Genomic DNA, 22,541 nt, shown 5'->3' on the forward strand with positions numbered 1-22,541 from the left:
GGAAAAGCTGGAAAACATTTGGGATCCTTCAAGGTCAGTGTTGTACGATGGGCAAACTCGCAGAAGTTTGGCAATATCAGAATCAAGGTTTGATACACAGAAACTGTCGACCAAGCTGGAAGTGAAAATGCAAATTGATACAGAATGGTGTTTTCAGTTGTTTTGGAAATTACTAAAAATGAAATGTTGAAAGCTATCATCTTCTTATTCAAATTAACCAGGGCAGATGAAATCTAACCATTCTGGTTGGAGAATTGCTTCTTCCTACTCCACATGCTTCTTTTCATGGGAACGATGTTCCACAAGTGTTCTTTCCCGGGCCCTCTCACCCTCCCTTTACTCCTACTGGTTAAAAATAACTTTGCAGGTATGTGAGTTCAGGAAGAAGCAAGTAAGTAGACATAGCATTGTCTGTCTGTCCATCTGTCCATCTGGCTTCTTTTTGACCCCACCTATCTGCTCCCTCTGCTCTTCCGTGCTGTAACTGTTATAAGATCAAGCCCCTTCGCAGTGGCCTAGATGGGCTGGGGGTGTCTAATTCTTAGTATATATCTTAAGTGTGGTGGCTAGAAAAGTCTCTCATGCAAAAATGTGAAACACTGTAACATCCACTTTACCAGTAACAGAGATACTATCTGGCCTCTTATCTGCCTCTCTTTGTCTTTGATTCACAACTTGAGAAGGAGCAGGATAATTGTTTTTGGGTCTCTCCTCAACCTTCCCTAATGTTCCTATGCAGAATGGCCTTAGGACCAATTCCTGTCCTAAAGAAGGGCAAGAAAAATGTCCTTGCTAAAGAGAAAGTCAGGGGATAGAAAAAGATTTCAATACGAAAAGTACTAAAGACTGAAATTTGTTGCCAAATATTGAGGCTCAGTTTAGTGGAATTGGTTGGTGGAGAGAATCCCAGACTTGGGTTGTCAGGACATTGCCCATGCCCTGGCCAGTGCTCTCATAGTGTGGCTGAATTTGGTGCAGCTGCACCTCAGCTTATGTATCTGTAACACAAGACCAGTTTTCATTCTAAAATTTGGTCATTCTATGAAGCGACAAGTGTTGTGACTTGGGGAAGAGTGTTGTGACTTGGGGCAGAGTATTATCTATTTCTGACTTTAAAGTAGCCCCTGTGGAGGTAAACCTGTAGGAGACTATGGATAGGGAACTATGGATAGGAACACACAGGATGTCCTCAGTATTTTTGAAGACAATTCTATCATAGCAGAGAAAACATGAAAATTTTACTTCCTTCTAGTGATGACAGGGTAATCAAGAGACGTACAAGGATAGAATAATAAAAAAGGTCACAATCGGATTCAAATTCTTACATCATCATATTCTAGCTCTGTGACCTGGAGAAATTCACCCCTCTGAACTTTGTCTTTCTCACCTGTGATGACACTGGGCCCATCCAGATAAAGCAGGATAATCTCTCCCTCTCCAGATCCTCAATTCTATCAACTTGCAAAGTTCCTTGCTCCGTAGAAGCAACATATTCACAGATTCTGGGAGTTAGGATGTGGGCATCATTAGGCACCAGGATTTTGCATATGACCTTTCCCTGTTAGCTATCTCATCTTTGCTACTGCTTGCCTTTAAAAGTTATATTTGGGGATTACTTGGGATCAATTTTACCCATATGCGTTGTCCTAGGATGAGTACTTGCGTGACCATTGTTTATCTCCACTCAGGATGAGGTGCTGACTAGGATAAATGCTGCTCTCAAGGCCAGGGAGTTGGGTCCTAGGCTGAATTTCCTGCCTCCTGCAACCACAAGGTGGGAGCAAGGTCACTTTATCTCTCTGGAGCCCAGTTTCGTCACCCATACAATGAAGGATTCAATGACATAATTAGTGCTTTCCCTTCTAGTCCTAGTATTATGAGATTCATCATTAAAATAATATCATATGCAAATGAAAACAACATTGAGATTACAACTCACCCTAGCAAGAATGGATGAAGATATCAACCAATAACAAATGCTGGCAGGGCAGTGGGGAAAAAGGAACCCTTTACTATTGTTGGTGGGAGTGCAGATGGGTGCAACCACTGTGGAAATAACTGTGGAGGTTTCTTAGAAAACTAGGGTTAGAGGTTCCATTTGACCCGGCTATTCCCCTTCTGGGTATCTCCCCAGAAGAATTAAAAGCATCAGACCACAGTGATATCTGTGCACTCATGTTTACAGCAGCACAATTTGTAATAGTTAAATCTTAGAAACAACCCATATGCCCATCAACTGAGGAATGGATCAAAAGGATGTATTTCTTTTATTCCATGGGGTACTACTCAGCCATAAAGAAGGGCACACTGGAGACTTTTATAGGTAAATGGGTACGACTCGAGACCGTACTCATACGTGAAATAAATCAGACCCATATGTGTAAACATCATATTGTTTCAATAGTGTGAGAAATTTAACAAGAAAATAGGATCTGAAACATACAATAGATATTGTGAAAAAAAACCTGTGCAAAAGAAAAGACAAACTGCAGTCAAGGAAGGGGAAAGGAAGAAAGGAAAAAAGAAAAAATATATGTGTACAGAAGATAGTTTTACAGCTAGCTTCTCTTAGTTCCTTAAAAAGAATGTTTTGTGCTAATATTGTTTAAACAAGATATCACACCTATATCTTGTACTCTGATTACTACTGAAGACAACAATGTACAATGTGTGAAGTATTATAACTGTCCTACTAACCTGTTTCAAAACTTGGTTTCATTGTTTACCTATTTTTTCTCTTAAAAAAAAAAGAAACTACATCCAAGATGGTGAAAAAAAATAGTATCATAGTACAGAATAGTTCAGTATAAAATGTGTATGGAAGACTCACAGAGTGTATGCATATACTGAAAACTTGGTTCTCCTTTGTGAACAATATGTGAGAATGAATTGATTTTCTCATTAGCCATCGTTAGAAATCCTGAAACACCCCTAGGATTTTTATACAAATTCATCCTTGTTTAGCTGTTCTATAGTTAGTTACTTCCTGTGAGTGTGTGAGTGTTTCTTAGGAATTTCCCTCTTTGGAGTTACTGTGAGGTCCCCAATTAGTACAGAAGATGTACAGCAAACTGAAGAGATTTACCAAAATCATCAAGAAAATTGATCCTGGGCCATCCTAATAAGATAATTCAAATAGCTACAGTATTTTATTATGTGTTCTGAAACATTTATTATGGATATTAACAAAAAAATTCTTGTGAAGTTTTAATTCTTTGCCAATTGCTGTTATCAGTCTGAAACTGATCACTATTTTTTCTTTGGATTTTTTATAAAGGGAAAATGCCCTTGTAGAATCATGGTCTAAAAATCAAAATTCCTGTGAATCCTTACAAAGTGATATGTTTTGGAACTATGACATTTAGATGGTTAGTGTTATAATCCATCAGCCCTGCTGACTGATGGTTGATCAGGTCTATACATTGAACAATTTAATATATGGTTAAACTATTGAATTAGTTATGAGGTGTGATTGAAAAATAAAGCAAGTATTTAAACTTTAAAAAATTGCTACAGTGAAAATACATTGCCATTAATCCCCCTCAAACTGTCCCCTTTCGCTTTGAACACACTTTTTAAAAATTTAAGTTTTCACCATACATTTTGACCATGTTGTACATTCTGCATTTGAGAAACAGCTAAGCAGGCTGCCTTAGAGTTTTACATTCAACTAGTAAGCAAGAGTCTCTTTATTACCAGGCATGAATGTAGTGCCTGGGCTATAAAGGTTAAAGAAACAGCCCCTGTCTCAGGAGCTCATAATCTAAGCATAATTCAGAATGAATGATGGGAGTAGCTATAAGGCTTTACACAGGCACCTCCAGGAACCAGGGAAGGGAAATGTAATTCCTCCTGCACCAGAGAAGTAAGTGGATATCTTGGTACTATTCCTCTTTAATAGATGGAATTTAATAACATTTGAATGAATCCATGAGATGATGTTTTATGGGAAGTCCTTCTTATGCAAATAGGGTGGGATCTTTGGTTCTCTGGCCATCACTTACGTTAGTTCCCCCATCACTGGGACACAATACACAATACCTACAATTTAAAGGAGGAGAGGTTTACTTCAGCTCATGGTTCAAAAGATTCAGTCCATGGCCGGCTGGCTCCAAGGTAGGGACATTGTGGCAGAATGGCATGGTGGCACAAAGATGCTTAGTTCTTGGTAACCAGGAAGCAGAGCAGAATAGCAATAATTAAGAGAGGAAAGGGGGAGGGGCCAGATATAGTAGCCAAGTCCATGCTTCCATGACCCACCCAGAAGCATACCTCACTAATCCCCTATCCTGGGTGGCTCCAAACCCAATCAAGTTGACACAAATCTAACCGTCACATCATTTTTACAAGAACCTTTATTTCAAAAAATAAACTCTCCATCCAGATGTTAACCCTACTCCCCAAAGCAGAAAATTCTTACCCATTTGCTGTATATTCTTCCAACTGAATTCAAGCAATGTATGTCCCTATTTTTTCTCATCTAGTGGGGTATTCTATGTATATTTTCTAGCATCTTGATGCTTAATAATGTATCTTGAAGGTTTATCCATGTTGGTTTATGCAGATTTACTTCAGTTTTTAAATACCACATGGTATTTCCATTATGATAAGCTCCGTAATTTATTTAGTAATTTGTTTAGACTTATAATCCATTCTAACAATCCTAGAATGAACATTGCTATAAATGCACATATTGAACTCTCAGTAAATGTCGACTATTATTAACCAAAATTATTAACCTAAAATCCCAACACAACTATCTGGCATCACCACTTGGGTATTTTAAAGGCATCTCCTAATCCATACATACAAAATGAAGCTCAGGACTTCTTTCTCACACCTGGTTCCTGCTGGGCTACATACAGGAGCTCTCCCACCCAGCAACACGAGCCCGGAAACCAAGAGTTCTGCGCCGCCATTCTCTCCCCTCATTGGCCTGCCCAGGCTGCACTGAGTCCGGGTAACTCCACCTCCAACATGGCGCTCCCATTCATCCACCTCCCTCTGATTCCATCCTGCCACCCCAGGCTAAGCCACCACCAGCTCTGCCCCACTACAGCAGTCCTCAAATTGGCTTCTACCCTTGACTCTCAAGCCCTGTCCTCACAGCCAGAGGACTGTCTCATAGTGCAGATCTGGACACTCAGACCCTTCCTCCCTGCCGTGCCTGACCCTTAGTAAAACACATACATCATTACAGACCAAAGTCCATGCTGTTGCACACAGGGCTTATGCGGCTGCCGCCTCAGCAGGGAGGTGCCTCCTCCTTTTTAGGTCCACCCTGTCTCAGACTGTCCAGCAGCTCCTCTGTCCTTCTTCCCATACTTTCCTCTGCTCTGCCCTTCTTCCCACAGGTCTGGGCTCATTCCAGTCCTTTAGATGGGACTTTCTTCCCTCTGAGCCTCTCCATCCTTGGTTGACACCCATTTATCCTTAGAGCCCAGCCCCCTGTGGACTCCCACTGTGCAAATTATTGATCTTCAATTAGATGGAGCACCCACCCCCCATCCTCTGCGGTGGGTCTACAGAGTTCCTCCTGGAGTTAGGGCATTTTTTAAAACATTTATTTAGTGACATTTGTTTTTTCCTGTATCCCTCAAAAGACTGGGGGTTCCTGGAGCCCTTTTTTCTCTCCCCTTTCCCTTCCTCCTTATCCCCAGTACATAGCACGTGTTTATTTCACATGTGTTCAGTGAGTGACTATCTGTGATGGAGATGATCCATTCCTTTGTTTCTCTTTTCCCATTCACCCTACTTCTGAAGACTAGCAGGGTTGCTAATTTCTTTTCAGTCCCACCAACTGCTTTGACTGTCCAGCTGATCTTCACTATGAGAAATGATGCAACTCAAAATCTCCCCTTGCAGGTGTTCTAGGTGGCAGATGGTCTCAAAAATTGCAGAGCTACTAAATGACATCATTGCAAAACACTCTCACTGTCTCTTTTTATATTACAGAGGTGGGCAAATTCACTAACCTAGCTACATTCGCCAGCTAAATTTAAAAAAGAGACACAGGGGCAATGAACTTTAGGATAAATACAAGTGAATTGAAGTCTGTCTTTGGTGGAGTAGAAGTCCTAGGGGGTTGGGTTTTATTTTTGTCCTTCTGGGGCTGCTTGTCTCACTTTGAAAATCTACTCCATGTTAGCCCCTCTACCTAGCTCCAAGTGATTTTTGGGGGGTGGTAATTGAAACGTTAAACTCAAAAGCACTTGTGAAAAAAATTTTAAAAATTTTAATTTAAACAAAAATGCAAATTATCTCTCCAAAATGTGACATTTTCCCCCAAACAGCTCATATGTGCCAATTCCTAGTCTTGCACCTGCTGGGTTGATGAGATCATCTGATCCAGAATGTTCTGGTTCGGGATTCTGCCTGATGCTGGCTTGTGGCCAACATAGTAAATGATTCATGCTATGGAACTGGTGCGGTGCAGCAAAGCAATGACATACGAGGATGGCACCTGGCCTGGGAGATGGCATGTGCTGCCACCTGGTGCAGATAAGTTTGCTGCTTCCAGAACAAGTGTTGGATTTATTCGGCTCCAGCTTAGCTCCTAAGACAATTAGCCTGCAAAGCAGCTCCCTTCACTTCTAATCAGAGAAGTTTTTGATAGCAGTACAGTGGAATCTAGCTTCAAAGAGGAGGGCAGGAGAAAGAAGGAAAGCAGAGGTTTTGGAAGAAATTTTCATAACTGTTTCCCCAAAAGTCCAAACAGCTTGGAACTCAGAGATTTGGGAAACAGAGCAGATGGAAAGAAATGCAAACAGTGTAGGCAGCTGGTCGGACCTGGGACACAGCACTGTGTTGAGCCTGTAATCCAGCAGGGGCTTGTTCTTCACAGCAGTGGCCTCGTGCTTGTGTACACGCTGCACACACGCAGTCAGTAGCACATGTGAGTTATTTCCATACAGTGCACGCGTAACCCCAAGAACTCCTGAAGAGCTCACGTGATGCTCCCTAGTGATCAGATCGGAGCTCTCTACCAAACTGGAGTAGGCACAATACTGGCTGCCCTTGTGTTGATGCTAAATGGATCAGAGTATGTTATACCATACTCTGCTGAGCTTTGGACTCCAGCCTGCAGCTGAATTTTTTAGGGAATGTTATAATACTTGGAAATCAAGCGAATCACGCTTACTTTTTCAGCCAGAAAAATGAGTCTTCTCTCTCAGTGTGCACCAGGTATTGCCAAATGGGAGGGCTGCCGTTTTGGGCACTGAGCCTTGGTTCTGGTTTCACAGAACACCTCTCCCTTGCACCGAGACTCTTTATTTGCAGTGATTTATGTTGCTGTGTCTGCCTGTGTGTGAGTTGGCTCAGATAGAGCAGGGAATGCACTAATATGGTCAGTTAGTCTTATTGAACTCCTAAATCTGCCTTAGGAGCTGGGGCAGGCAGATGCAAATGGCAAAACCAGGTTTCACAGGTCTTGGATAAATATTCAAGTATCAGTATCAGAGGATCTGGTTGCAAGCTCAGAAGCCACTTCATTTAGCCTGTCTTTTCATACTCAGGAATCCTCAAGGCCCGGCGTGTGGGCTATTTTCCTGTTGGGCCTCTAGGAAAAAGGTCCATAGTCCTGTCTCTTATTGGGTTGTCTACCTGTGTTCTTCAGGTTGCAACTTTTCAGAGTCAAGAATAACTGTTTCTCAGATTCCATGAACTGAGAATCCTGAAGCCACACATACTGTAACCTAAAATATAACAGTGAGAACAGCTCAGAGGATTTTTACAGGAAGACAGGTTCATGTCTGTTCCCGCCTGTCTCTGAATCGCGTATCCAGATGCCGTGAAATTCCTGCCAGGAAGTGGTGGTCTGCAGGTGGTAGTGGCGGTGATGCTGTGAATAAGATAAGGGAGAAGAGAAGGCATTTTTTTTCTCTAAATGAGTTGACCTTCTCTTTGGTCTGACATAGCTGTTTTTAAACTTGCACAGCTTCTTTTCAAATTCTGTTCCCATTTGGCTAGATAGTTGCATTCGTGTACATGTCTGGTGCCAGTGCTTAAGACTACATCCTAACCTTCTAGTTTTTCCTGCTAAACTAGATTGGTGCTCTCAGGAGGGACATGGGGTAGTGCTTGGCCATCCTCAGCTTAGAGCATCTGCCTGAGAGGACAGTGTACCCTCCTTTGTCCTTCCCCCTGAAGCATCTCAGCGGCTCTTCTTTAGGGACCATCCACCTTGGGACAATTATTTTTTTTTTTTTTGCCTGTTTTCTAACTCATGTTCCCAGCAAGCCAATGAGCTATACATTGGTAATTTATCTTACACACGAGGAAACTGAGGTTCAGGGAAGTGGGTTAAAGGTCCCAGGTGGGACTAGAAGCGAGGTGAGTGTGCTCCCAAGGCCCTGCTTTTCCTGCTGTTGTGCTGGGAAGTGATCTCATGAGCGCCCCTACCACTCATGTCCTGCTTATTCTTTCAGTAGTGAAAGGAATACATTATTCTAGGCAAACAAGCTGGGAAAGGCTAAACGTATAAAGAACTAAACTAAAATTCATTTGTCATCCTGCCTTCTGGAGATCTGGAGATCATTGCTGTTAGATCACTGTGCAGAGACAAAGATCTCAGCTCAGACTTAACTCCAAAGGCCTCCCCCACCCCAAGTGAAGTTGGTTTTCTAAGGCTTCTGGCTGCAAAGAGGGATGGTTGGGATACAACGAGACGCTTTCGCAGAGCTTAGTCCAACGTAAAATAAAAATAATACCTGTTTGCGGTGATTATCACTCTATCCTGAACTTTTCAGCATGTAGGCAGACAATTGCCAGCCCATTGTCCTATACAAGCAGGTCCTGTTTGGTAACATTCTCTTATGCTTTTGCTGTTTAACGAGTTAAATATTGGGGTTGGTTCCCATTTTTGGATCTTGATAAATGTTTTTTATGTTCCTAGGAAGAGGAGAGACTATGAGGGTAGGGGAACTTTAGCTACATCTGTAGTACACTCTTGTTAAAGACAAATTTAAATATCGAGAGCAAAAATGATAAAATAACATTTATTAACTCTAAGTGTTGAGCACACGGGTATCTGTGTTCACTTTCTGAGCCTTTTCCCGAATATGAGATAGTTGATTACTTAGCACTGTGATAGTAAGACGAGTATTCTTGTGCAGAACTGTGTGTATTTGTAGGGCTATTTCCCCAGCATAAATTTAAAACTGGGAATATCTGGATTAAAGTTATGTTAGTGAGTTCACAGAAAGTTCATGTATCCAGTTACAGTCCCCCATTTCTGTAGCCTTGTCAACTGGGGTTTGCATAATTTTTAAATAATATTTGGAAGTGATAGAAGAATTGCTTTAAAAATAGTTACAAATCTAAACAGTGTTTATTTGTACTGCTTTGGCAGAGGAATTGGTTCTTTAAAAAGTAATTATGGGGTGGAACAGTTTTCTATTTGTATCTTTTGATGAACCCCTTATATCCTTTTTGCATTTTTCTGTGGCATATTCCTGATTTTCCTTTATGACTTGTAAGAAGAGGTCCTTCTATAGTACAGATATTAGCACTTGGTTAGCATTACTCACGGAAACACTTCTTCCCACTTTGGACAGCTCTGAGAAGTTAAGTTAATGATGCGCAGTGGGGAAAGACCTTCACATTTTGGAGACACTAGACCTTTGCTTGTTTCCCCCCAGACCTGCAGTGGAAGTCGGGGCACATGGCGGAGAGCCTCACCAACATGCCTCGCCACTCCCTCTACATCATCATCGGTGCCCTCTGCGTCGCCTTCGTCCTGATGCTGATCATCCTGATCGTGGGCATCTGTCGCATCAGCCGCATCGAGTACCAGGGCTCTTCCCGGCCGGCCTATGAGGAGTTCTACAACTGCCGCAGCATCGACAGCGAGTTCAGCAATGCCATCGCGTCCATCCGGCATGCCAGGTGAGCTCCGGGCCAGGGAGGGAAGGGAGGCACTGCTTTCACACCTTGCTGCCTGAGTTGTGTTATGAACAGGATTTGCATCACTAGGTTCGACCTAGTCCTGGAGGGCAGACCAACAGGCTGCTTTAGGAACAAACCTTTGCAATTTGCTTCTAGCTGTCTGGATTTGTCATTGTTGTTTACATTGAATATATTCATTCTTTTACTTTGTTGATCTGAGGTTATAAATCTCTCTTTCTCTCTCTCTTTCTCTTTTTCTTTTTTGATACTATAGATTGAACCCAGAGCCTTTGTATGAAGCTACATCCCATTCCTTTATTTTTTGTTGTTAATTTTGAGCTAGTCATTTGGAGCTCAGGCTGGGCTCAGACTTATGGTCCTCCTGACTCAGCCTCTCAGAGTGCTGGGATTGCTGCAGCTTGTGCCACTATGCCCAGCTAAAATATCTGATTCTTTTATCATCTTACACGAATTTTTTTGGGATATCTTTAACAATGTTACTCTTAAAAGTCAAGATGAATATAAATGATTCCCTTTGATAGAAGAGGCTATAAAAATAATAACCAACAGCCACCATTCTGTGTTTAGATTTCCTGTTATATAATGCCGTGCCCTTTTCTGGAGGAAAGAGGAACGTAAATTCAGGTGCCTGATGTATGGCATTGAGTCCTCCCTACTCCCTTCCTTGGCTCTATATTTTACACGCATCACTTAGTCCTCCAGAAATACAATTTCCCTGTCTGTAGAAAAGTACAACTCTACCTCCAAAAAGAATATGATGATATCGTTAAATGATACATATTAAAGTTTTATACAAATAGGTAATACATTTTGTTCTCCAAATCTATTATATGACACTAAATATCAGCTACCATGTTATTGACTTTTGCAAAGAATAGTCATTCCAAAGATCAGCAGTGATATTCTTCATTGAAGGAGGCCATGTTTTCTGTTCTTTGAGGGTGGGGTCTAAAGTATCCAGGTCAGAAAGTCAGAGCTTGGCGTCTTACATGGGGCTCAGTGGACCTCTTAGCTGCATAGTTTTTGTTGAAGCATCATATTTGTGTTGGTCAAGACACAAGCAGACACAAATTCCATCTGAATGGCATAGAAGCTGAGGGATTCAGACTCTGCCTCCTCTAAAGGGAGCCCCCAAATCGAAGTGTCAGCCTCACAGTGATCTTGTTGCTCCAGTAGAAGCAAAAGGCACAGCCTTGCTGCGGGGAGAAGAGCCGGTGGAAAGAGCCGGGGCAGCATGAAGCATCTGCCCCAGCGCCTTGCTGGGAGCTGCACCCAGGTTTACTTATATTACAGTGAGGGGGCCAGAGAGCTCAGTGCCCTGCAGCTCAGCCCTGCATGGCTGCTCACCCGGCCCCTCCGTCTCAGGACTAACTTCCTGGAAGCCCTGGAGCAACCCTGTAAGGCCCGCTTTGACTGTTTCTTTGAGTCTTTCCTGTGCCCTCTATTTCTATGTGTCCTGTGGATCCTGGCACACTCCTTCGCTAAAATCTGAGGACTGAAATGAGTGGCTGATCTCAGCTCTGTGTTGCCAGAGGGTGTCTTTCCTGTTTGAGAGGTAGATTCATCCCAGGGTTCAGCCTTGCCTGGGGGATATTTGCAGTGTCCCGAAATCTGTACCAGAGGCAGAGAATGCAAAAGAGAATAGAGAATCGGCAGATATCCTTGGCCTTCTAACATCTCTCTCTTTCTTTGTCCTTGGGAGGCTTAGTCCACCAGGAGGGAGCAGAATCTATAGCTTTATTCTTTGATGCACTGGGAGCCCCAAGGAATTAGACTATTCTCCTAAGTGCTTATTCAGCGACGGCCTGACTTCGAGAGCTGGCTGTGTGAAGACTACAAGTGGATCTCTCGCTCGTTGGCCTTCTTTGCTCTCTTCCTAGAAACCCTCTAGAGGCTTGGAAGTCACTCAGCCCTTTTTATGTTACCTGCCCCCTACTTTTCAGTAATGGCCTGTAGCCAAAGTCCATGTCATGGGCTCTGTCCCTGTCATTGGCCTTGTGGTAAGATTGGGTTAGAACTACTGAAGTCTCGTGGACACACAGATGCATCCCAGGTGGCTCACCTCTGACATTCCAAGAGACCGAGGAAGCTTCTGAGGGGAGTGATTGGCTGGCGCCAGTGCTGGGTTGAGGAGACCCTTCTCCCTCCTGTCCCAAGAGCCATCTGTCCCAAGCTGCTTTGCTGACACCTGTGCAGGACAGAGTTCATAAGTGAGCATCAGGAGCACGGCCGTGAGCTTCCATGCTCTGAGGCTGAGGTCACAGCTTGGTGCTCAGCTACTTAGACCGCAGGAGGTGGCTGATCACAGAAAGGGAGGAAAAGACACGTCACTTTTCCCCAGGTAGCTCACAGGTAGCTCAAAACCTCCTTATTTGGGCTTTTCTCAAAATCAGGTGTGCCTGCCATCCTTTGTGGTACTGTTTAGCTGTGGACTCTCAGGTACTATGACCCGTGAAAGTATACTCGGGTCTGCTTTATAACCGGCTGCAGCATCTTTCATTTCTTTAAAGAAGTAAGCACATGAGCCTTGTCCCCATATGTGATGTCTGAGATGTGGTGCTGTTGATACTGCTGATGTCAGGGCTTCTTTTCGTGCTTTTGCGATGATTCATATTCACCAAGAGTGTCTTGTGGTCAGGCGCTGTGCTAATTCAGCCACAAATTGTTTAGCAAGAGTCTTAGGACACATGTGTCATTGGTTCCCTATTGTATGCGAAAAGAATTTGCCTTCAATAAGATAATGCAATTTACCCAGGGTCACAGGGATCGCGAGTGAGGAGGCCAGGATCAAAGCAGTTTTGCTAATTCAAAGGCAATGCCTCCATACTCTGTGGCACACAGGCTCTTGTCAGGAGCAGTAAGCATGAAAGGAGTTTTTGGGTTCCTTGCATGCATGAAGCGTGTAAGGTAAGCCAGCAAGCTCCACCTCCTACAAGGAGTGTGGCCTAGGGATTTTATCCCCATACCTCCACTTCCTCATCTGTAAAATGGGATAGAGGATAAGTGCTCACTGCGCAAGGCTGATACAACAATGACATGAGATAATCGATGAAAAGGAGACACTGGAATGAGATGCTGAGTGACTGAGAAGAGATTCTTCGTGCTCTTATGGGGCTGAGGGAGAAACTGGGAACAGAGTCACCAGATCAGAGCCTTTATGCTGCTTTTCCAGCGGGGAGAGGCTGTGTGTCAGTTAATCCCCATCTTTTAAAAATTTGATTGCCTTGTAACTCCTTAACAGACATCTGCAAAGTGTCACAAAGTGTGGTCATTCCAGGCTGTGAGCTGCCTCCGCGGGGAACAGGAGGAAAAGACACGTGGAGCCCACCAGCGGCTCCACCCAGCACAGGAGTAACCATTTTTTTCCATTAATTTTTTTTAACCTGAAAGAGTTTTAACGACAGGAATGCTGAGTAAAAGATCACATAGACTGTCTACTGAAAAAAGTTCAGTTAATGTGCAGTTTTTCCAGTGTTGCCAAAGATAGGAAATAAATACTGTATATGATACATTCTGAGGTGCTTAATAGATATTTGCTAAGCTGATTTGAAGGATGCGTGGGTGAGGGATGGACAGAATGACGAATAATGCACAATATGTTCACAGCTGGTCTTTGCAGAGATGAGTCACTAGGGATGATTCTTATGGGCTTGTGTGGGCCAGGTGCACAACAGCTTAAACTTTGTGGACCGTCCAGTCTCTGTCATAACTACTCCGTACTACCTTCCTAGTGCAAAAGCAGCCAGAGACAGCATGAGTGGACTCTGCTATGTTCCAATAAAGCCTTACTTAAAAAACAAGCATTAGGCTAGAATTGACTTGTAGATACTAGTGTACATCATAATTTTCTCAGGCTTCCAATTTATACTTTTACAAGTAAAATGTACCTTTTTGACAAAAAAGTGAGTTATTAAAAAAGAACAGTTATGTAAAAAGTTAGCAAAAGAAAAAAAAATAGGCAACCTCTCGCATTGGTTTAGTGCCTGAGAATGTAAAATTGAGTTCTATGCATTAACTTGATTCCTGAACATCCCCTCAATTCTGAGAAACAGAGAAGATGTACAGCTACGCCGCTTTCAGTGTAGACATGAACGCACATTCCTTTACCACCAAGTGTAAGCCTGCCACTGTGGGAGATGTAGGAGATTCGGGCAAGGGCTTATCTCAGTTTGCCGGATGTTTAAAAACTCATTTTCTATAAAGCATATTTTTCTTACGGTACACACTGCACTTTGGAGGAGACTGAAAGGAAAATGGACAAGTTCTCAGCAATTAGGAAGGCGAAGTGTAGGAATTGGAGCTTTAAGCCTGTCCATCCCCTTTTCTAGTCCTGCCCATGTTATTCTGTCTTCACTCAGGTTTCCTTTGTAGCCAGTCTTACCCTTATGACCTGCACTGACTGGAGTCAACTGGTACCATGACACACGGCCAAGTAGACCAAAGTGGACACAAATGATGCTCCATGTTCTCCAGTCTACCCGCCCCACCCCCCACACACACGAGCAGATGGCCGCTCTTGAATGGTTTTAGCTCTTGACTTGTATCACTCAGTGGCTCTGGAACAGCTGTCCTCAAACCTACCTTGTCAATATTCGGCTCCATGGCAACATGTAAGCTTACTAATGGATAGCTTAAAACAGAAGCATCTCATTTTCTAGATTTAGGGAAGGCAGATTCTTCCCCCAACTATGAAATCACATAAAAAGCGGGTTTTAAAAGCATAGATTCGATTTATTAAATTGCTTACATTTTTCCTCTCAAGCAATCGATTAATTATTCCACTAATTAGTCTGGTTCACTGATCCTTACATCATAGTTCCCTAGGAAACTACCCCATGGTACTAGGCTAGGGTATGGGGAGAGCTTTTCTCTGGGTTTCTGAGGGTTGCTGAGCATTTTTGTTAAGTTACCACTTTTATTATCAATATACCCAGCTACTACTTGATAAGAAATGAATTGTCAAAGTATTTGCCCCTTCAAGTAGCCTCTGACATTTTCACAGTTGGGAGAAAGTTTGTAGAATGCAGTGGGCACTTTTCCTGGTTGCTTTCCTGATCCCAGGCTATGCAGATGTCATTTAATTCAGATAAACAGACTGCAGGCTGGGCTCCCACCCTCAGCTGCTATCGCGGATCTCCAGTGAGGTGTCACAGTTTCAAAATGATTTTGTTGGCGTCCTTCTTAATGTTGCAGCAGCAGTTGTGGAATTTTAGGCAAAGCCCTACATTCTGCCTGGCATGCATCTGGGGTGGCCTTTGAAGGCCAGTCTTGAATGAATCAGAATGCAAGTTTGACGAAGGTTTAAAAATAAAAGATTAAATGAAGAATGCGCTGTTTTCTCGTTCTCCGCTTGATCCCACTTCTCACCACCATACACAAGAAGGCAGACTTTCCAAAGAGAAGAAAGAGAAATAAGAAAAGAGGAAAGAAGGGACAGGAGCCAGGGTAAATAAGCTCCTTGAAGTGCTAGGAGCTCCTTCCTAATAGCCTTTTGTAAAGTGTGAAGTGTTAAACAAACTCCTTTTTAATGAGACCTGTTGGTCTTAAAAATAAAAAATGCAGCCTATGAAAAAGAGGAGTGATGGGGAGGTGATGGGGAAGATTGTTTGAATCACGTTTCATTCCAGCAGCTTTAGGGAAGGTGAGGTCTTATACTGAAAGGGACTACCAAGGAGTTGAATTGGCTTTATTGTAACAATTGGCCATCTTAAGACTGGTTTGCCAGGGGTCCTGAACTTGGACTTCGACTCCTCCGGCTCTGGACATCCGTCCTGCTGGGGAGGGGATTTTGATGTATATAGATCTATTGGCCCATTTTGTGCTCAGAGAAAGAATGGCTTGTGTGTGCCTGGGAGCTAGGAGGCAGCACAGGTAAGTAGAGTTCCAGTGCCCATGGAACTTGCGGGCAAATACCTCAGTATTTCAGGCCTTTGCCTCCAGCTGCCCTTCTGTACTGGGATCTCAGACAATCTCAGAGCCCTTTCGGCTTGGGAGTCTGTCTGCCTGTCCCCCCAGGGTGAGGACCGCAGCCCACTGTTATGTATTCCAGGCTCTACGGTGGATACAAAACAAACCTTTCTCTCCAAATATTTATGGGCCTCAGAAGAAAAAGTCAAATCGATATACATTTTCCTAAAACCTATTGTAGAGCTGTCATGCCTGACTGCTTTGCCAAGATTTAACCTGGAAGCGTCACATTAATTCGGGCTCCATGTTTGTGAAATCCTTTTTTTTTTTTTGCCTCCTACACCAAAGACTAATGTTTATACTCATTCATTATTAATATCAGGATGTCTTAAGTTTCTGTCCTTGCTAGAAAACATATTTTAGAGTATTTTTATAGCTCCATTTGGTTCTGGAAAATGAGTTACTCTCACCACTTGCCTTTAATAGGACTCAAAATCCAATATTTATCTAACAGGAGTCTGCTGTCTGTGATTTCAGGTTTGGAAAGAAATCCCGGCCTGCAATGTACGACGTGACCCCCATCGCCTATGAGGATTACAGCCCTGATGACAAACCCTTGGTCACACTGATTAAAACAAAAGATTTGTAATCTTTTTCTTTTTTTTTTTGGATTATTTTTCAAAAAGATGGGGATACTACATTCATTTAAATATTTTTAAGAAAATTAAAAAGCTTAAGAAATTTAAAACATTAGCTGCTCAAGAGTTTTCTGTAGAATATTGAAGAACTAATTTTCTGCAGCTTTTAGTTTGAAAAAAGATATTTTAAAAAATGGAATTTGTGAAACCCATAGACTACGTTTTAATGTACTTTGAGCTCTCTAAACTGTATGCTTTGATTAGTGTGTGCCCTTCCCACAGTAGATCGTACCACAAAGCCCAGCTGGATTTCTGTGGTCATTACAGAATAAGTCTCCTCAAGGAGAAATTTCTTTTTGACGTGAGTGCCGGCTTTCTGAATAGAGTAGGAAATATATGTAAAGTAGCGTATGATGTATAATACGGTATACCCGTTACTTAAAAAGAAGTCTGAAATGTCTGTTTTGTGAAAAAGAAACTAGTTGAATTTATTACTCTTAACCTGAATGAAATTAGCCTTTGCCTTATCCTGTGCATGGGTTAAGTAACTTATTTCCACACTGTTCCACTGAACTTCGCAGAGACTTTCTTTTCCCAGTCTGTTGTTGTCATTTTTGTAACAGCTATCAAACTTGGCCTTGAAGATGTACACAACAAAAGGGCCTAGGGAGGCGAACTCTGATTGATTTTAATCTATATTTTTCTCTTTAAAAGCCAAGGTTCTGTTTTACATGGTGAGTATATTAAATTTCCATTTGAACTGTTGTTGCTAAGAGGTAGGAAATGTAGGGGATACTGGTTCCTTCAGTAGTGAGTATTTCTTATAGTGCATCTTTATTTATATCCAAGACATTTTTTGGTGGCTGTATTTGATTGATATGTGCTTCTTCTGATTCTTGCGAATTTCAAAGAAAATTGAATAAATGTTAGCAAGTCAAAGATGTGCTTGTCTCTTTGTTCCTTCAAAATTACATGAAATAGTGGGGGTTGACATTGGTCGTCAAACAGTCCCACCGTTCGTGACACTTTTAATAGTCTGACTAATACATGGGCTGTGGTTTGTAGGCGATTGGAGTCTGTTCCCTAAAGGCTCATGCACTGGAATCACTGTCCCCAGCAATGTGGGGAGCCATGGGGGCCTTCAGAGGTGGGGCTTGATGAGACATGCTTAGGTCACTAGGAGCTGCCCTCAGAAGAGATGAAACAGTTCTCATGAGAACACATTGATACAAGACAGAGCCCCATCCCTGGGCTTCTTGCTGCGTTCCTTTCTGGTAACGCAATCTGTTTCTCTCACACACACTCTCACCCTTGTGATACTAGTCCACCATTAGGGACTCCCTGAACTCAAACTAATGAGGTTTTCTGATCCTAGGCTTTGAATCTCCAGAACTATGCACTAAATAAACCTCATTTCCTTGTAAAGTTAGCCTGTATCAGGTACTTCCTTATAGTAAAGCAAAAGGGACTAATACAGCCACTCTTCTGCTGGCAGAACTACTCGCGGCACCTCTGGGAGCTGCTCCTTCCTCCTGGTGGTTGGTGGGTCGGTGCTGCTAATCAATAAGAAAGGTGGAAAAAGAAAAAATAAGAATTCTCATCTACAGGTGTGCATATGAATTTGCCAGTGAAATGTAGCGCATGTGATGTTGAGGTACAAGAAATTCAGAGATGCCTCTAGGCATCGTGTGCAGGCATCTGTGGCCTCAAGAGATATCTTACGTGCTGCTTTCATCCGAGGTCAAATGAAATTGCTTTAGCAAACAGCTCCTTGGTTCTCAGCTGCCTGAATGCAATTTGGAGCCACTTTGTATTCAATCCCACTTTGTAGCTAAATGCTGCACAGGAGTCCTGGAGTCATTTTGAATACCATACTTTTAAATCCACATGGAAACATTTGGCAAGGCCGAGCCATGTCCTAAAATCAGGTGTAAGGGGGTGGGTTTAAGCAGAAAGAATAATTGGAGATGCCTTTTCTTCCCTCTCTACCCTCAGAACACCTGTCCCTAATCTCACAAATGCCATAGCAATACACCCACACCCTGGTTATTAAGTGATACAGTGCAATCTGTTAATAGTTTTAGTTTGTGTAAGTGTTTGGAAGTAAATTAAGAACCAAATATTAACTCTCTAGGTTAAGTGGCCATGGGAACACCCAGCAAGGAGTATCACACAAAAGCTGTTTACTCCTATATTCCCATAATAGACCCTGTTGGAGCCAGGAATGGTGGAGCATGCCTGTAACCCCAGCACGCCAGGGGGCTGAGGCAGGAGAATTGCATATTTGAGCTCAGCCTGGGCAAGTTAGAGACTCAAGGAGACCTTGTCTCAAAAATCAAAAAAAAATAAGTTGAAAAGGGTGGCGATGTAGCTCAGTGCAAAGGGCCTGGTTTCCATCCCCAGGACAGAATTACATAATAATAAAAAAGAAGACTCTGTGGGTCGCGTGGCGCACAGCCACTTTGAGGGTTGACGGGGCGACTCAGGAATGCTGGTGTGAGTGCAGCTGTGTCCCCATGGACTCCCTTGTGTGCCCTAGGGCAATTTCCATGTTGCCTGTGTTTTCTCTGTGCATTCTACCTTGGCAGCACTTCTATCATACCCTCTCAAATCATTATGTCTCCCAAATTCTTAAATTCATTATCTGTGGTACCCCTGAAAGGACTGGTTTGAAAAACTGAATAGTCACACCTTGTCTCATTAAAGAAAGTTAATGGAGCCTGCTAATTCAGGTTTGGGGCACAGCCTTCTGACAGTCTGAGAGCTGACTGACCCTGAACATATTGAGAAAAATTTGCTCATTCATTGGACATCCAGTGATAATCGTTTCACTGAGCACCTGTGCAGTTCCAGGCAGATGAGAGCAATAAGAACCACCAAAAAGATCTTGACTCCTGAGTTTGTAGCTTGTTTTGAAGCAGATCTCACCTAATAAACAAATAAATCCAAAATTACACTTCATGGAGCATGACGAGGGGAGGTAAAAGCTGCTGTATGCAGCTATTTGTAGCAGAGTGGGTTAAAACCTTGCTTTCATCATTTGTATGGTAATGACTATGGACAAGTAACTCTCTGGGCCTAAGCTTCATAATTTGGAAAATGGGGATAATGATAGGACCTCCCTTGGAGGTCATTGTGAGAATTAAACACCAGAGTGCATGGAAATCTCTTGGCCCACCTCCAGTGCACATTAGGCATTCAGCACTTGTTAACTGTTGCTATTGTTGCTGTTGTTCTTATTTTAGATGCAGACATCACAAAGTAGGTTAATCTGCCTATTTGTTGGTGGTGACTGTGGTCTGCAGTTAGTGTATCATGAATACGCTCATGCTCCTCCAGCAGCAAGGAGCACATTCTCTAAGTGTGCCAAACACTCCGCCATCTTGCTCAAGTTGTCATGAAAACAGCATTTGATACACAAGAGTAAACTATTGCTCAGGACAATTCAAGCTGGTGATGGACTCACGAGAGATTTGGAAATGAAATAGCCCTGTTCTAATACATAGGCTTTTACCTGCCAGGGAACTGTATGTAGGGAAGGGATCACTGCCAACTAGAAATGGTGTAGCCGTATCGCCAGCTCTTGGGGAGGTTTTCCAAGCTCTTCCGACCCGCAAGGAAATGGCACGCTTGCACACGTTTCTCCCAAGGGGTCTGAAGAGTTATGAATTGGTTGCTTTGACATATGTGCTGAAGTCTCTGCTTAGCACAAAGAACCTTGGACAGTCTGTCCTCAGATCACCAGGGTTGACCCTGTCAACTAGTGATTATACCTTAGTCAGTGGCTTGGTTTCTGCTTCCCTTCCTGTGGCTGTAATTGCTTTTGTTTTTTGAACAGTATAGTCTGCTTGTCATTTTCTCCAAGAACTGAGGGTTTTCTGGGAGTCTAATTTGATACTTTCCCAAATCATGCTGTAGGTGAAGTTAGAAGCAAACAAAAACAATACAACTTTTAGGTACAAATATGTTGAAGTCACAATTTTTCCTACTCGAGGATTTTACAGTCTATTTATAGGAACAAACATAAAAAATGATAGGAAAGAAAGATACATGCAAAATAATTACAGTTTTCAATAAACACAGCACCTCTGTGGACACCAGTAGCTGACTCCACCATTGTCTTTATTCTCTTCCTCGTGTGCCAGAGAACTGAAGGTGCTAGATGTCGCCTTTTCCCACTTCCTTTGTTTGTAGAGGGGAGCATGTGGCTCAGTGTTGGTCAGTGGAACCTGCAGGGAAATTTCTTGGATATTCCTAAAAATATTTTCTCTCCTGACAGACTGATGGAATCAGAGGTGAATCATGGGATGTTTCTGAGCAGTGGTAGGAAGAATTTTATTATGCTACAATCGATGGGGCAGGCAGAGATGTTTGACATGCATTGTAACAGGTTCCATTAATCCTGGTCTGATTAGAATTAGTGCTCAACCCGGTTGTTCCCAGAACCGAGGAAAGGGAATTGAAATGGAAAGGGAAAGGGAAAGAGAAAGGGAATGGAAATGGGGTTAAATTATTGCCCACAGACAAAAATCTGGTCCAAAGTTTGTTTTAGCATAGCCTTCAAATTAAGAGTTGCTGTGTGTTAATTTTGTAATAAATTTTCCTTTTAGGATAAATTTTAACTTTCTTTTTACAAAAGTTGAAAATAATACAGAGAACTTCCATGGTCTTTACATCTGGTTTTCTGTATGAAATCTTACTTTAGTATAGTATATTTGTTATAATTAATGAACCATAATTAGTGTATTATTATTATTAACTAAAGTTCACACTTAATTTGAATTTCCTTAGTTTTTACCCAGTGTCCTTTTTGTTGTGCTGCCAAGATCCCATTCTGGGCATCACATTGGATCTGTTCATCATCACATCTTTTTAGGCAACTCTTGGCTGTAGTGGTTGACAGAGACCACGATGAAGCAGACCTGAGCAGGACTTCAGTGAACCAATTGGCTTTCCATGTTCACTTGTAAATCTGTCCAAGGCCTAGGATCCTTGTCTGGAAATGGTTGGCTCATAGTAAGTGAACCTCTGTGAGTCACTAATCCCTACTAAAACTTGTAGTGGTGATGAAGCCAGAAAGTCTCAAAGGATAAGACAAGATCACAGCCAAGGACGCCTGGGTCTGATCTCAACTACATAAAGACTATAGCCTCAGGCATCTCAGCCCTGGGTAGAGTAATTTAGTACCTTACTTGGAGAAGTCCTTGAGTGATTCCCCCCTTCTTAAGAACTCTCCTCCCTTCTTCTGAAATCAAAATATATGGGCCACCCAGAGAAAGTCTTGGTCTTAGCTCTAAGAGAATCTTGAATTCTGTCTGAGGGTTCTGATCCTCCTGGAGCCCTGAAATAATTCCATTCACCTCTTTTTATTTAGCCTTTGCCATACACTCATTCGGGAGATTGTGGACCTGATCAGCCTGCAATAACTGAGGAATATTATTGACCTGATACTTGTTTCTCAGACTTTCCTTGTCCTGAAGATCTTAACAGTTTTGAGGAGTATTTACCGAGTACTATGTTCTGTAGAGAGTTCCTCCATGCTAATTTTCATGATATTTACTTCTGATCCTAATGGTGTTATAGGTTTAGAGAGGAAGACCACAAACCAATGCAGTTTTCATCCCATCAGATCAATGGTCTCTGGTTTATGTCGGATCACAGTGCTTGTCAGGCTTCTCCACTATACAGTTACTCTTTCTCTCGCTGTCTGTGCCATCCAAACTGACTAAATCAGTTGTAATTGTTAGCTGAGGACCAAATGAACATGGTGGGGTTCCAGGCTAGACTTAAGATAGATATTAGAGACATATCATTGCACCAGGTTCTGATAATAAGATATTAATAATGGTGACAATAGGAATAGGAGCTCCTAGAAGGGATTACCTGGAAGATGCTGTATAAGTCAGGGAAGGTTCTTGGATGTGTAAAATATAAGTCAGGGCCTGAAGGATGGGGGGGAATTAAATAGCTGAAAGGAGAGAAGATGTAGACAGTCTCAGAAGGTGACAGCGGGCACCATGGAGTAGATAAAAAGGTTGAGTCAGGTTGTGGCTCAGTGTGCGAGGTCAGGATCAGCAGGGCCCGCCC

At 42.5% G+C, this 22,541-nt stretch overlaps 1 protein-coding gene across 1 annotated transcript in view; it reads left to right on the forward strand.

Annotated features, from left to right (window-relative positions):
- The window catches only part of Dner (delta/notch-like EGF repeat containing), a gene marked incomplete at its 5' end in the record, with an annotated part of 308,295 nt that extends 290,900 nt beyond the window's left edge, over nt 1-17,395 (forward strand). The window contains 2 exon segments of the mRNA XM_013519994.1: nt 9,642-9,888; nt 16,354-17,395. Of these exon segments, the coding sequence (XP_013375448.1) occupies nt 9,642-9,888; nt 16,354-16,465 (359 nt within the window).
- Nucleotides 17,396-22,541: the final 5,146 nt, after the last annotated feature.

The sequence above is a fragment of the Chinchilla lanigera genome, unplaced genomic scaffold, assembly GCF_000276665.1.
Source record: "Chinchilla lanigera isolate Chin_1 unplaced genomic scaffold, ChiLan1.0 scaffold00052, whole genome shotgun sequence".
NCBI lineage: Eukaryota > Metazoa > Chordata > Mammalia > Rodentia > Chinchillidae > Chinchilla > Chinchilla lanigera.